Source organism: Corapipo altera, unplaced genomic scaffold (genome assembly GCF_003945725.1).
Source record: "Corapipo altera isolate COAL_440 unplaced genomic scaffold, ASM394572v1 75, whole genome shotgun sequence".
NCBI classification, from domain to species: Eukaryota; Metazoa; Chordata; class Aves; order Passeriformes; family Pipridae; genus Corapipo; species Corapipo altera.
In genome coordinates this window covers 10,891,722-10,905,327 of record NW_020884887.1, presented here as the reverse complement: position 1 = coordinate 10,905,327, position 13,606 = coordinate 10,891,722, and the positions used below count along the sequence as shown (strand labels likewise).

The window sequence follows — 13,606 nt, the reverse complement described above, 5'->3', positions numbered from 1 at the left end:
GTCGCGGCTCAGCGGCACAGCATGTGCGCGGGGTCGGCCGGGGAAGATGTATGTGGGTTATCTTGTGGATAAGGACACCAACATGTATCCCAGCCCGGTCCGGCATCCCAGCCTCAACCTCAACCCCCAGAATTACGTGCCGGGGCCGCCCCAGTACTCGGACTTCGCCAGCTACCACCATGTGCCGGGGATTAACAACGACCTGCACCATGGGCAGCCGGCGGCCGCCTGGGGGTCTCCCTACACCCCTGCCAAGGAGGACTGGCATTCCTATGGGACCACTGCGACACCTTCCACTGCCAGCCCAGGGCAGTTTGGATTCAGCCCCCCAGATTTTAACCCCATCCAGCCCCCAGGCTCTGGACTCCTGCCTCCACCCATTAGCAGCTCTGTCCCCCAGCTCTCCCCTAATGCCCAGAGACGAACCCCGTATGAGTGGATGAGGCGCAGCATTCCCAGCACCAGCAACAACGGTAAGGAAATCCCCAACCCCGCACACTTGCGCCGTCCTCAGTGCAGAGGATCTCTAGGCTAGAAGTCCTGGGGGGCCGGATCCTGCTCTGTGGCTCTCCCTCCATGGGGATTGCCAGAGGGACAGCAAGCTTGGCCTGCCCTTGGCGTGGTATCCAGTCCCCAAAGAGCAGAGGACCCCACCACCGAAGTGGCAGGAGCTGAGGATGGGCAGGGAGGGTGCTGTCCTTCCACACTGGTGGCAGCTGGGGTTATATGGTTGGAAAGTCCTTTTCCCCATCCTGGCACCCCTGTCCGCACTTGCAGCCACAGGGTAGGGATGGACAGAGTCAGAGACCCCCAGGACCCTGAAGGGGTGTTGGTGGGGGTTCTCATGCAAGGGTGAGTGTGTGGGGCTGTGTCTGTATGTGAGACTGTGAGTTGGCTGTGTGAGAGCCTGTGCATGGTGGGTGTGCACACGCTGTGTGTGTGTATTTGTGTGTGCATATGTGTGAAGGGAAGGTACTGTACATAAATACAGGCTGTGTGTGTGTGTACAGAAGGTGGATTTAGTGAGGTGCTACAGGCTCTGTGTGTGTGCAAGGTACCCTGAGCAGTACATGTGTACAGACAGTGTCACCTGGTATGTATGGGGGGGTTTACAGGCTCAGTGTGTGCGTGCAGGGTGTTGTGTGTGGAGGATGGTGCTGTGCTCAGTGTGTGTGTGACAGGCAGTGTGTGTGTGCAAAGTGTTGGGGACAGTGCCACGTGGAGGGTGGATGTGGGTGCCACAGGTGCAGCACGCCATGGGTGGGTGCTTGGCACTGCAGAAGAGGGTGCCCTGGTTCCTGTAGTCACCTCTGGCGTGGGCACCAAGTGGTCGTGCTGTCCCCAGGGTCCTGTCCCCATGTCCCTGGGGTCCTGTCCCCGCTGAACTCCTGACCTGGGGAAAGCGTCTGGGCGACCCCAGTGCTCTGCCCACCCTGCTGCCCACTTCAAAGGCAGTGGGCAGATCCCCCTTGGGGCCAGCCCAAATTGACAAAGGCTTCTCTTTGTCATGGAGATGGTGGCTGGCTCCTTTGGCAGTGAGGTGAGGTGCGGGAGCCCTTTGTCCTGACCTACCCTCACCCTTTCATCTTCCCAGCCTGGTCCTGTCCTGCCACAGCAGGACCCTCTGCCCACAGGGCTTGCCTGGACCTGCCACCCCTCTTCCTCTCCTATGCTGGCCATGAGCTCCTCAAAGCTCTGCTGGGGCCAAACTCACTGCAGGAGTGGCTGTGTTTTCAGTTACTGCTGCCCCACATCCTTGGAATCAGGGCTAGGGCTCCCTGTTCGCAAAGTGTCTCCAGTTTTTGGCTTGTTTTTGGCTCCACGCTATTCCCACTGGCCAAGGCCTATGTAAGGGCCTTGTGCAGAGGTGCCTGGGGTCTTCCAGCACGGAAAATAGCTACTTGTGCTCCTAGGATCCATGTGGCAGGAATGGGGACCAGTGACTGCAGCGGAGCAGGCAGAACATCCCGATAAATGGAAAAAACCAGCCCCAGTCTGGAAAGAGGAGGGGAGAGGCAGGCTGGTATTTCCTGTCCCATTTTAAGCACTGAATATAACTATTTAGGAAAAATGCCTCTCCCCACACCCAGTGATGGAGACCCACAGGCGTGCCAGAGCTGAGGGCTGCCCTCTGCGTGGGGTGGAAGGGGGATGTGATCTGCAGCCCTCCCCTGCAGCTGGGACTGCCACTTCTGCAGGTTTTGTAGGTTTGAACATCTCGGTTTCTTTTGAGGAAAGAGGTGGGAGGGAAAATTAATGAGAGGGGAAAGCCATCAGCACACCTTTCCTCTGGAACAAGGGCATGGGTTTACACCCAGCAGTGGGGCCGAGATAAAACAGGGGCTTGAAAGTGCCTCTGATTGAGTCAGACGACAATTGAGTTGATTGAATTCTGGAAAAATATCATTAGTTGCTTAGTTTGTATCTCTTAGATCAAATACAAAGGAACAAATAAATCGGCCTTGTTCCTCTCACACACAGAGGAGCTGCCCCAGCCCCACCACAGCGATGCGGGGCTGGATGCTGGGGTGAAAGGCCCTTTCTTGTGGGGGTTTCCTTAGGATGGATGACACGGTCCCTTTCTAAGGCACTTACAGATTAAGGACCTGTCCTTGCACCTCTGCTGGGTCCAAGCCCAGTGCTGCTTGTGCCAAGTGACTGCAGGATTTGGCCGTGGTGGGACCATGTGCTGGGAGATGGTGGGATGCAGCTGGTGTTTTCCAGTGCTACCCTTTAAGAAAAAGTCTCCATTAAGCTTGAAAGAGTGCAGGGCAGAGACAGGTTTGACATAGATAAGGGTGAAGCTCTTAGATGAATCATTTTATTGGAATCAATAAGCTGGACTTTAATCAATCTGGATTGATAAACTACCCATCTCACCACAGTGGGAATAGGAAAAGAATACACAGACTTCTTCACTATAAATTTCAACACTTTCATTGTGAGTGCTATAAATCATGATACTTTAGAGAGTTGTAAATTAAAGTTCCCTCTCTGTCTTGATTTGTATAAACAGCCCTTGGCCCTAGTTTGAAAGCTTTTGGGGAAGAGCTGCATGGTGGTAAGAGCAAATGTTACACAGGGAATATGAGTGTGTTGGGGACTTCTGCAAGCGTGATCCAGAGCCCGAGGAAAATCAATGAGAAATCTCCCAGTGACTCACTGGGAGAGTCAGGCTTTGCAGGGGGATGATTTTCTGTACCTGTTGCTACATACATGCGTGCTTCACCCAGCTGAGCCGAGATAACTCAGCACCACAAGGAATTGCAGCGCTGGTTGCCAGGAATGGGGAGTTAGAGGGAACTGAGCTGGAAGGTGTCCCCAGGCCTCATTTCTCTCTCCAGTGTCACCTCTTTTTCTGCTCATAAAATCTTCATGAGCAGCATGTCAGAACCTCACGCTTCCTCCTTATTCACAATTATTTGCAAACTTCCCTGTGAATTGCACCCTGGGTTTATAAAAAGCTCAGGAAGGTGGCTGGAAAGGGGGTTGGCTGGACTTTGAAATTCACCCACTGCTCATTAGTCATGCAAATCCTTAGATACTGCCTTGGGTCTGGCTTTTAGGTCACTAATCCAACCAAGGCAGCAGTGCTAAATATTGCAAGTGAAAGTGCAATTGGGTTATCCCTTGAGGAGGCAAATGTGCTCAAGGTTTCACGTGGCACCAGTGCCCGTGGTGCCTGGGCAGGTTTTGGGGTGATGGAGAGCAAAGAGTAGTGCTCTGAACATGGATGAATGGTGATTTGCTGGGTCTGCAGTTTTCCATCTCAGTTTTCACTCTTTCTAAGTCAGTTTTCCAGCTCTGTTTATTTTCCTAGTGAGGCCCATGTGTAAAATTCCCAATAATGAGACAGAAACATTTCCCCTGGACTGCTGGGGTTCATGCCGTGCTTGGTATGTTTTGGGATGATGGTGGTGGCTGGAGGACAGTGGATTTCCCTGGTCAACCCCTGTATGGGGGACCCCTCTTTAGGACATGGTCACTCCCTGTGAGACCCTTTGCTCTCCCAGGACTCTCAGTGTCCGTGTGTTGGCCCCCATCAGTCTTCTCCCCTTGAATTATTAACCCACAACCTGCTCCTGGCCCCATCTGGGGTTTGTTGTCTACTTAGCCTGCTGGTCAAGGTACAGGCCTCTTAAACTTCCCTAGAATTGACTTTCCTTGAACAAAAAGGGCTTCCCTGGAGCACTGGCGGTACCTACGTGTTGGGCTTGGCTGCCTAATACCCCAGGATTAGCAGAGGGACACTTTAAACCTCTGGCCAATGACAGATGTTTCCTATAGGGGACCCTTCAAGGACACCCATTCCAGTGCTGTTAGCTTTGTGATCACTTGGATAAGGGGCTGGATCCTTCCCCCTGTGCTACCCCACAGTAAGATGAGCCAAGCCGTGTGGGGCTGCAAAGGGGGAGAGGAATCCTGGTGCCCAGATGGGACCCCCACTGCCTTGCTGTCCTCCTCCTGCTGCAGATGGGCCAGATCCATCCAGGAGGTAGGTCAGGATGAGCTGAATTAGGGCTGGTGTGAAGGCAGTGCTCTGAATCAGGCTGTTCCCATCCCACAGGTGCTGGCTGTCGCCCCGGCGCTCCTCGCCCTCCCGCCCTAGTGTGATCTTTGACCCATCACAGGAACCAGGCTGGCAGCACTTAGCTTGGCACCCATAAAACATGGGAACAACTGAAGGAATCTGCCAGTTGCCAAAATAAAGGACTGAATCACAGCAGGGCCGGTAAAGACTTGTCCCAAAATCCAGCTTCAGGCTGCTGCCTCTGGGGTTGAAGCATCTCCAGTTGTGCTGTCTGTGCCCAAGAACATAAGGTTGTGATGGGGAACTGCCAGCTCACTGCAAACACCAGGAACCAGCTCTTCATCCCCTTGGTGTTTGCATCTTCTGGGAGGAACATGAGGCTTGCAAGAGAGGTGCCTTTTCCCATGTTTGTGGGTGTGGGTGCAGTTTTGGCCCGGTCACAGTGCCAGCAGTGCAGAGCCCAGCCAGGGCCAGCCTGTGCTCCAGTGCACCAGTCTGTGCTCTCCAGATCCAGCTCTTTGACCAGGTGTGTCTGTGTGTCTGTCCTTTCCCAGCAGCCTGGCTGCCCCGAGCAGCTGTGCTGTGCACCAAGCCTGGGCTCTGCCTCACAGCTCTGCCAGTCCCACAACCCCCAGACATGCACAACCCCCAGCCACAGCTTTGCACTTAGAGCAAGGGGCTTTTGGGAGCAGAGAGCTTGATCCTCTGTGAGCAGGAGACTAGAAAGCCATTGGGTCAAGTGGGGCAGTTTGGCAAGTGAAACATTTCCAGTGCACGCTGCACCAAGCCAAAACAGGTTTTATTGCTAGTGGGTGCCCACAGGAGCATTGCTGTTTGCTCTGAAGTCTTTGGAACCAGGTTGTGTCAATGTTAGCAGACAGCCTGGAAGGAACTACCCTGGGGATAGGAGGGTTGCTGGGGTCCTTGAAGGGGCCTGCAGCACTCTGTGGCACAGATGAGTCTTGCCTCAACCCTGATGTCTGTAATGGCCATTTTCCCAACCCAGAGCAGAGACTGGGGAGCTTTGGCAGGGTCCACTGGGTGAGGATTCATCCAGCATCTCCTCCCTCTGCAGTACAGAGACATTAAATGTGTGTGTGTGGGATATGTGGTTCCTCTCACCCAGTTTTTGACACCCAGCAGTTGTCAAGATCTGATACATTCTGGCAGAGGAATGATCCCAGGCAGGGATCTCGGGAAGGACTGCCCTCCGGAGGGGGTCGTTTCTCCTTGGCCGAGATGAAGCAAACCACATGGCTCCGCTCCTTCGCCCCGTGTTGGTCGTCCCATCCATCACTCCTCTGCTTCCTGCGGCAGAGGAAAAATAGCTGAGGATATTGAAGTATGCACGGGAAGGGGAAAGCTTGTGAAAAGCTTGAGTTGCTCGTTCCCAGCACTCGAGGAGGGTGTGGGGCTCGGGTTTATCCCCCCTTCCCAGGCCACAGAGGAGTGTGGGTGTTTTGGAGCAGCTGCTGGAGCTGGAGGGGAAAGGAGGGGAGCAAACAAGTGTGGGGCAGGGGGTGCTTAGAGAGGGCATCAGAGGCTCAGCCCCTGCCACTGTCGGTGCAGACTTTGGGGTTCCCAATTCCAGTCAGTTTAGGGATGGTGAAATGAGCTGGGCTGTCTGTCCTGAGCCTCAGCATCACCACTGTGCAGTGAGGCTCCCATCACCACTGCTCGGCAGAGGGAGCATCGACCCCTCCACACAGAGGCAGCTGGAGCACAGCTGGCTGCCAGATGAGGATGGCTCCAGCAAGCCTGGAGTCTCCTGGGCTTTAGGAGCCAATCCTAGCCCTCTTCTGGGCTTGGGGTCTCTATCATGGGGCATCACTCTGTTGGCTGTCCCTGTCTTTGTGGAGGTGTGGGTTAGGTATGGGTTAGGGTTAGCTCCATTTCCTCCCATGGACCTGCAGAAGGACTGGAGATTAAGCCATCCAGGTAGTCCCACCAGCAAGCAGAGCTGTGGCTCTGATCCTGGGACTTCACTCTGCTCTGGAACTGCTTCTGTGCCTCAGTTTCTCCATCTGTAGCATTGCCTAAGCTCTGCTAGGGGTAGGGGAAATTTTCCTTGATCCTTTCCCTGGGGAGAAATGCCAAATCCTGATAGAGCACTGATTCCTTTGGGATGGAAGCTCATTCAGAAAGAAGCTGCTTTATCATGGAGAGGAAGCACCCACACGGAGGGGACAGCGTCGAGCCCTGTCTTAGTGCATTTTAACCCCAGTGCAGACCAGTTCTTTCCTAGGTGCTCACTGGTAATGGGACTCACACACAGCTGATGTTTTTCAGCATTACAATTTTGTAATGCCCTCAGATAGTGTGGGACCATGCACCCAGTACAGACAGACAGGCAGACAAGGCTGTACAGAGGGAGCCAGTGTGTGGCCAGAGCATCACCAGGAAGGTGGGACCAGGTAGGGCTGGGGAAAAGACAAGTTCTGTATAGCACATACCAGCTTTTGCTCCTTCACTGTTTTCCACCTCCACCCAGGGTGTCCCTGCCACCGTGCAGTCTCTTTGCTCCCTGGTTTGAATGAGCTCCTTTCCAACTGTTTTTAGAGCTGCTTAGCACCAGTCTCACAATGTCCCATATTGCTGATGTCTCAGGGATTTTGGGGCATGCTTTCTTAATTAAAGCCATCCTTTGGACAGGCCAAGGTCAGAAAGAGGGTGAACTACCACCTCCCTGGCAGCTGTGACCATGGATGGTGGGCACAGGGATCTAGTTTAATTTTCCTTTACCCTGCCAGCTCCTGATACAGCCCAGGGCAGGAGCTCCAGCATCCCTGTTCTGGGGCAGGGCTGCTGTGGAGAGCAGATCCAGGCTGGGATCAGGACTCCATCCCCCTGTGCAAGTGTGTGTGTGTGTGTGTGCACACTCGGGAGCGCGTCCCTTGGGGTTTGCACAGCACATTAAAGCTATTCCCTTATCTAATCATGGCTCAGGTGAGTGCTATTAGGGTTACACATTAACAGTAGTAACGATCCCTTCTCCCCACACAGCCATTGGCCCTGCCTTGATCCCAAAGCCGAAACCATTCCCACTGGCCCCATGAATAGCTCCATTTGGCTACCTGAGCAGTTCCTTTGCCTGGTCTTTTGGGGACAAGCAGGAGGAGCTGTAAATGCATAGCAGGGCTGGAAGTGGCCAGCAACTGTGTTAGGAAACATCACCAGCACCCCTTGTGCATTCCATGCACCCCAATCACACTCCTTCCTGGGACAGCAGCCTCAACTCCAAAATTTCCCAGCCATGGGACTGCCTGATACACCTTTGCCAGGCTTGGCTGTAAACGTGGGAGCAGCTCCATCACTCTGCTCAGCCTTGCTCCCTTCTGCAGCATCAGGGTCTCCCCATAGGCATGAGGGCTCCCCATAAAGAACCAGGCTGGCTTGTCCTGAATTTCCTCTTTCTTTTCACAAAGCCATAAAAACTCTCCAGGAGAGAGTTAAGTGTAACCCAGCATTCATATTCAAGGCAGTTGAATTATTCATTGTCAATAGTATTTCTTTAGAATCCTTTTCTTTTCCTTGTGAATCACTCACAGCACATCCCAGAGTTCAGCAAACATCCGAAACCGGCAATTAGTCAAGGTGAATAACTTTCCATCTCTGGCTTGGTAGTGAGCCCTCTGGTTTGAGTCTTTTCTACCTGACATTGGGCAGCGAGAGCCTGGTGCCCAGCTCCCCCAGTGATGGCTCTGCCAGCCCTGAGGCAAAGCACAGCCCTCCATCCAGGATGAACGATGAAGAGGGAATAACAAAGAACAAGCTGTGATGGATCTATTTACAGCTGCAGCAGGAAATAATAATTCCTACTGAAATTCATGGCATATGTGGTATTCGCAAACGGCCTTTATTCTTTATCCTTTAATATTTTTTTTTACTGTATCTGTCAATTCCTTCACTTTCCAGCTGTTTTTAGGTAGGGTATTCAAACAGCGATGTTTCAAATAAGATAATTTTTAAGTTATTATCTTTTTAGAAAAGTGTTTGCTTTCAAATGAAAAAAGAAAGATAAATGTATGTGAAAGAAAAAAACTTGTAGGAGCCCCTGAGCCTGGAGCAGCCAAAGGGAGCCCAGTTTCTCACAGAGCTGCTAAACCTCACATAAATCTCCACCAGCGCATCTGGTTTATTCTGTAACTTCCCAGGATCGCTGTGTTTGCAAATTCAGCACAGGTCCCTGCTGGGTTGGGGTGAAGAAATCCTTTTCATGCTGATGAACTCCTCCCCTGTGGGGTGGCGAGAGGAGGCAGCAACCCCCGGAAAGGACAAGGGTCCTGTGGGAGAGCAAGGGGAGAGTGTGGGTCCTACATGGGCTGGGTGCCTCCAACGTCACTCCAGGCCAACAGTATCTCCTGTGGGCAGTTTTGCTTTGAGCTGTCTCATCTGATGTGCCAAATAGGAGACAAGCACCCGGCAAAGCTGACATAGACCCCTTGTATACTGAATTGCTGCATTTCAGCCGTGTCTCTGCAGACATTCCACACACATCTTGCTCAAACAAATTACCTTTTTTACCCTGTTTTGACCTGCAGAGTCACCCTCTGTGTCCAGAGGCAGGTTTGACCTGGCAGTGGGGAGGAGGGATTAGGTGTTCCCTTCTGACCAGCCCTGAGATGAGCTGGGTTCCCCACTCTCTGAAGCAGTCACTGAATTCATCACATCCCTCAAAAACAAGTTAGTGGCAGAAGTCCAGCCCTGGACTCTCTGGTTCTATTCCTGGTCATGTTGCAGCCTTGATGGGTTCACTCCCTCTTCCTGGTATCACTGGAGAACTCTGGTGCTTCTTGAGGGCTGTGCTGCGACCCTCGTCCATCACACCGTTCATGCTGTGCTGAGCCCCAGCCAGCACCTTCAGGAGCAATGGTAGGACAAAGGGTGGCACACTCCTGGAAATCAGGTGCTCACTTGAATTGGGTGACTGCTGCTTGTGTGCCTTGGAGTGCCAATGTCAAGTCCCAGCAGGGCAAGATGCCTTCTGTGCCAGCCCACTTGCTCCCACTCATGTGCTTCCATGCCTGGTTTGCTCAGTGGTCAATGATATGAGCTGGGTTTTTGGCTCTTGCTTATTTAGTAGAAAAACAGCTGTCTTTGTACATCCCATGGGATGCTGCAAGGGAAATGACCCTGAGGGTGCCCCTCTCTGACCTGGAATATACAGTGGCTGTGGGTTGTTCTGCCTCCAACACTCTTTTACATTTGTGTTTCAGTGTAAGAAGTGGCTTAGGAAAGTCCCCATTTCCTTGCAATGAGAAAGCAAGGGGGAGACACTGTCAAAAATAAAACTGAGTTGGTTGAGAAACAGATTTTCAGCCTGAGGGTTGGGGGTTTGATCTGTGGAGATTCTCTGATGTCCTGTTAGTATCTCTAGAGCCCAGTTTTGCTCTGTGCCACCCAAACTCCTGCTTCCACTGGGAGGCTCATAATTTAATTGTATTGCTGAAACTGTCTAATGTCCATTTGATTTGGCCCAAACTGGCTGAGGTGCCAAAGACTTTTTAGGGGGAATGGATGAACAAGATGGCAGGCACACAAAGATCCCCCTTCCTGGCATAATGAGGCTGCAAGTGAGGTCATACAGGTTCATGGATCACTAGAAATTCCTTTCTGCACATCTGCAGCAGTGATGGGCAGTATCTTGTCCATGCTGGTACACCCAGGGCAGCCCCAGGGAAATCCATGGAGCTGTTCTGCACTTGCTCCTACTCGTTCCGTGGCAGCACTGCTCTCAGCACCAGAAATTCAGGAGAAGATGGGCAAACGTCTGCCAGGCAAACAAATGACCAAGCACCATCCCTCTTGACTCCCTGGAACAGGATTTTGTAATTTTGGGTGGAGAAGCAAATATTCACAGCTGTGTTTATTCCCTGCCCATGGGCATTTCTGCAGAGGAAAGCACCAGGAACTTGTCAGCAAACTTCCAGGCATGGGTGTCCTTCCTTGGAGTGCCACCTGCACCCCTCGGCCCCCAGCCCAGGCAGAGTTCCACAAATCCTGTGTGTTGGGGGTTTAGCAAAGGAACTAACAGAGGAGACAGCAGGGCTGTCTTTTGACTATATTCTTCTGCTACAAAGCAGCGAGTGCTGTTTGCAGACCTGTGGGATGTGCATCTCTGTGCACAGAGATGTGGGTCTTGATGGTCCCAACTTTTGTTCAAATCTGGGGGTACCAAGGAGAGATTCAGATTGGCATTGGCTAAAAATCCCTGGCCCATGGAGTCAGTTCCCAGGACTGCTTAGGCATCATGTGGGCTTTCTCCAATGGATCTTTGAAAATGCATGGAAAGCGCTGCCCTCTGTTTTAGATCAGTACAGGGAAAAGGAAAATAACCCTCTCAGTGGCAGAAAAATGCTGTCATTCTAGGGTTTTCCGTCTTTCCCCTGTCCTGATCCATGTACCTTCAAGTGATGACACCTTGTTTTTGGGCTTCCTGGCAAAGAGATGGGCTTTCCCCAGCAATCCCAGGCAGCTTGTCCTCAGTCCACCACAGGACTTGCAGCTCTGCTCCTCTCAGGGACCATGTGTCATGACACATGGGATTTATGGTCCATCTTCTTGAGGTGCCTCTGAATCCCTCCTGCTCTTTCCACCAAGCAATTCCACCAAAGCTCAGGTACTTTCCAACAGGGAGAAACACCTTGGTGCTAACCAGGATGGACATTAAATCCAGTAGGAGCCTCATGACTGTCTTTCCCACTGGTCCCCAGGGCATTGCCATATTTCTCCTGAGCTCTCCACAGGTGGTTGTGTATCTCCTCCATGCCCTTGGGGATGTTCCCTCCCCTCCACTGCTCCCCTTCCCCACGGCTCACCTCTCACTCTGCTCTCTCTCTCTGCCAGGAAAGACCAGGACAAAAGACAAGTACAGGGTGGTGTACACGGACCACCAGCGCCTGGAGCTGGAGAAGGAGTTTCACTACAGCCGCTACATCACCATCCGCCGCAAGGCTGAGCTGGCCGCTGCCCTGGGGCTGACTGAACGGCAGGTCAGTGCTGCAGAGTCCCGGGAAAACCACATCCCAGGGGGAGACAGAGATGGGAATGGGGTAGGGGAGGGCTGTGGCCCAAGCAGTTAGCAGAGGCCCCACCTTGCTCCACAGAAATCCCTTCCTTTCCAAACCTGGGGATGCCCTCCCTGCCCCAGGGGCACCACGAGGGTGGTCATCTTTGGTTGCATCCATCCTCAGCTCTTCATATCCGTCTTTTCCTTTCTGCAGGTGAAAATCTGGTTTCAGAATCGGAGGGCGAAGGAGAGGAAGGTGAACAAGAAGAAGCTGCAGCAGCAAAGCCAGCCCACCAGCACCACCACGCCGACCCCGCCGGCTGTCAGCACGCTCGGACCCATTGGGGGCCTCTGCAACAGCAGTGCCCCCAACCTCGTCTCCTCATCTCCACTGACGATCAAGGAAGAATTCATGCCTTAACCCCCTTCACCAGCTACAGACACCAAGAGATAAGCACTATGCACAGAGCCCAGCCGGTCCGTGTGCTCGGAAGAGTGACAGCCCCTTCCCAAAGACACGATGGTCCCCGACTGAACCGACGGGGCAGACAGCGAGGGGGCAAGGTGGCACTGGGACCTTCCCAAGGGACTGGTGGGCTGTGTAAAAAAAAATGGGTTAGGTAGTACTGCTCTCCCGTGGGAAACACACACTGCTCTGGTTTCTGTAGCCCAAGGCAAGGTCCTTATGTCAGCAGAAGAGAGGGGGTGGTGGTGGAGGAGGGCTCTCTTGTGGTGCTCCAGGTGGAACTGGAAGGATGCTTCCTTTGGTCCTCCTGGCTTTGCAGCTGCCTGGTGCTTTTGGGCAGTTCAAACCAGACTGAAGTAGAAAAAAGACCTGGTTGGACTCAAGGCAAAATGGGTTTGTGCTGAGCTGGTCTCCTGGGAAGTGGGGTGAGGAGGGCAGAGCGAGCTGGGCTGCAGGAACCAGGCAAGACACTTGGCTGTAGGACATGATGGGGGAGTCCTTCAAACCACAGTGATGGTGGCAAGCTGGAGCACATCCTTGGCAAGAGTCCCTGAACAGCCCTGTCCACGTCCTCAGCCACCCTGGCAATGCCCACTCTCCCATCACCATCTCTGCCCCTGCAGACACAAAGGGCCACATGGAGATGTGTCCAGCAATCCCAGTGCCCCCAGCTGTGCCATGGCAAGACAGCACTGCAGCCATCCTCCACCTGGAGCACAGGGAGAGGAGGCAAGGGAGCCTGGCACAGGCACACTGGAAGCAGACCATCCTGCTGAGCCCTGAGACCACCTTCCTGTGGGGAAGTGGAGGAGAACAGAAGGTTTACCATTGGGATAGGGTGCAAGAACCAGCCCCATGCTGTCCAGAAGGGCTGGCACCAGGAAAGTTCTGTGTGTTAGTCCAAGGGATCACAGTCACCACAGGCACCGGGAGCTGCTGCCAGGTGGGCAGGAGCCACCTCAGGCGTGTGAGAAATGGGGATGGCATGCACCCTGCAGTTAGGGGATGGAGAATTGGTTTTCAGAAAGACAAAGAAGCTTTTTTTTTTCCTATTTTCTTTAAAACTACAGATTACAGGACTACAGATTTTGTCCTCCCTGTCTCCCCTCTCCTCCATGCACTGTACCTCCTTTTACCCACTCTGTGCCCTAGGCCAGTAACTAACCCCTGTCTCCCCTGTCTATTCCTGCTGGTGAGCTGCAGCTGAGCAGTCCCTTCATCCCACACCCCTGAGTCCTGACCACTGTATTGACCCAGGTTAATGGGCAGCCCAGTTTCAGCAGACCCAAAGGCCAGTGGGACACAACTGGAGCACAGCTGTGTCTGTGGCTCCTGCTCAGGGCTGAGCCAGCTGCTCCTGAGCTGCAGCTTCTGAGGTCCAAGACAGGGATTAGGGAGCATGAGCCTTGCATGATGGCTTGTGTGATCTTTCCCAGCATCATCTCTCCAAGCTCTGTGAATATGGAGCAGCAGACATGTCCTTGCTGCCTGCAGAGCACCCAGTCAAGCCCTCATATCCCACCCAACAGTGTCCTGTACCTCACATCCCTTGGCTCATCCCTGTCCACTGCCAGCCCCACACTGCTCACAGACCCCAGGA

The 13,606-nt window shown here is 53.2% G+C and overlaps 1 protein-coding gene across 1 annotated transcript; it reads left to right on the top strand.

Moving 5' to 3' along the window:
* On the top strand, positions 1-12,000 carry CDX1 (caudal type homeobox 1). The gene is made up of 3 exons (XM_027643658.1): positions 1-473; positions 11,378-11,523; positions 11,755-12,000. The coding sequence occupies exons 1-3, from the start codon at positions 47-49 to the stop codon at positions 11,959-11,961; spliced, it is 780 nt and encodes a 259-aa protein (XP_027499459.1). The 5' UTR covers positions 1-46; the 3' UTR covers positions 11,962-12,000.
* The last annotated feature ends 1,606 nt before the right edge of the window (positions 12,001-13,606 follow it).

Excerpts from the sequence above, each read along its gene's own strand:
- CDX1 (XM_027643658.1), top strand. The coding sequence starts at position 47 with ATGTATGTGGGTTATCTTGTGGATAAGGACACCAACATGTATCCCAGC. Across the intron at positions 474-11,377 it reads TCCCAGCACCAGCAACAACG|GAAAGACCAGGACAAAAGAC; the intron begins GTAAGGAAATCC and ends TCTCTCTGCCAG. Across the intron at positions 11,524-11,754 it reads TGGGGCTGACTGAACGGCAG|GTGAAAATCTGGTTTCAGAA; the intron begins GTCAGTGCTGCA and ends TCCTTTCTGCAG.